Below are 1,106 nucleotides of genomic sequence, written 5' to 3' on the forward strand. Positions count from 1 at the left end.
TAAGCCTTTCACTGCAGGGGAATTCTCCAAAGCCGAGTAAAACCTCAAACAGTATCTAGAATGGAAGGTGATGATATGACAAGCAACTAATTGGGCTCCTCGTAGGGATATGTTATGTCTTTTATAGTCGCGCCATTTCTTAATTTATATTCACGATTATGCCAGACGAGTATATTCAGCTGAGAGTAAGTTATAGGATTGTACAGTATTGTGACTTTGGAAATTTAGTAACACCTCCTCCATAGTGATTTATTCTGAACATTGCATATCGTCCTATGTGTTACGGATGCAAACTATGCTGATGTTAACTCATCGGTGCCTTGGGTCAATTAAAAGAGACGGGAAACAAAAATAAAAAAACTGATAAACGGTGAACTCCAGGGTTTGACCTATGAGTTTCGCCACTGTGCCGATAGGCGGAGGACAGGACAGTTAGTTAATTCGTTAAGTACCCTTCAAGCTACATCCCACATACAAACACCTTGGGCACTAATGGGTTAAACAGATCTAAATAGCATTCAAGAATACATTACAGTGTATTATGAAAGATAAATAGACAAAAAAAAAAAGTGTGCTGCGAGGCCTCCCATGCCCCTTAGAATTCGGTCCACAGGAACCTGAAAGATAAAAAGAACTAAGACTCACAGGGCTTCTCGTAGACGTGGAAGATGTCATTTCGTCGGTAGCAGGTGACGGCTGTGAGGGCGACGAGGGAGGCGGCAAGCAGAACAGAGACGACAATGAGAGGAGTAAACAGATTCACTCCTCCCAGCGTACCATCACCCTGCTCACACAGCAATTCACTCCTGCTGTCCTTACCTCTTGGAGAGGGTGGGGGGAGTACGGCTGGATGAGGAAGACAGGGAAGGAGGTGAAAACAAGGGGGAAAAAATTAGGTTAATTAGATCTGACAATGAACAATAAAAAGGAGATTACAACTAAAAAAAAAAAAAAAAGGTTTACTACTTCTACCCCACCTCCTCCTATAACTGCCATTCTCTGCTAGTGTTCTTGTTGCCAGCAGAGTGTGGGGAAGGGGATTATGGAGGGGGAGGGGGAAGGGTAATAAATAAGGGAAAAAGGCAATAAATCCAAACACTAATAAC

At 42.8% G+C, this 1,106-nt stretch overlaps 1 protein-coding gene across 1 annotated transcript in view; it reads right to left on the minus strand.

The window, feature by feature from the left end:
• Positions 1-634: 634 nt before the first annotated feature.
• Positions 635-1,106, minus strand: part of LOC145413515 (uncharacterized) — a 3,553-nt gene continuing 3,081 nt past the window's right edge. The window contains exon 4 of the mRNA XM_080283211.1: positions 635-846. Coding sequence (XP_080139337.1) covers positions 635-846 — 212 coding nt within the window. The remainder of the gene's footprint in view (positions 847-1,106) is intronic.

This window comes from Coenobita brevimanus, chromosome 96 (genome assembly GCF_032717465.1).
Source record: "Coenobita brevimanus isolate Jiangsu-jjx chromosome 96, ASM3271746v2, whole genome shotgun sequence".
In the NCBI taxonomy this organism is placed as follows: Eukaryota; Metazoa; Arthropoda; class Malacostraca; order Decapoda; family Coenobitidae; genus Coenobita; species Coenobita brevimanus.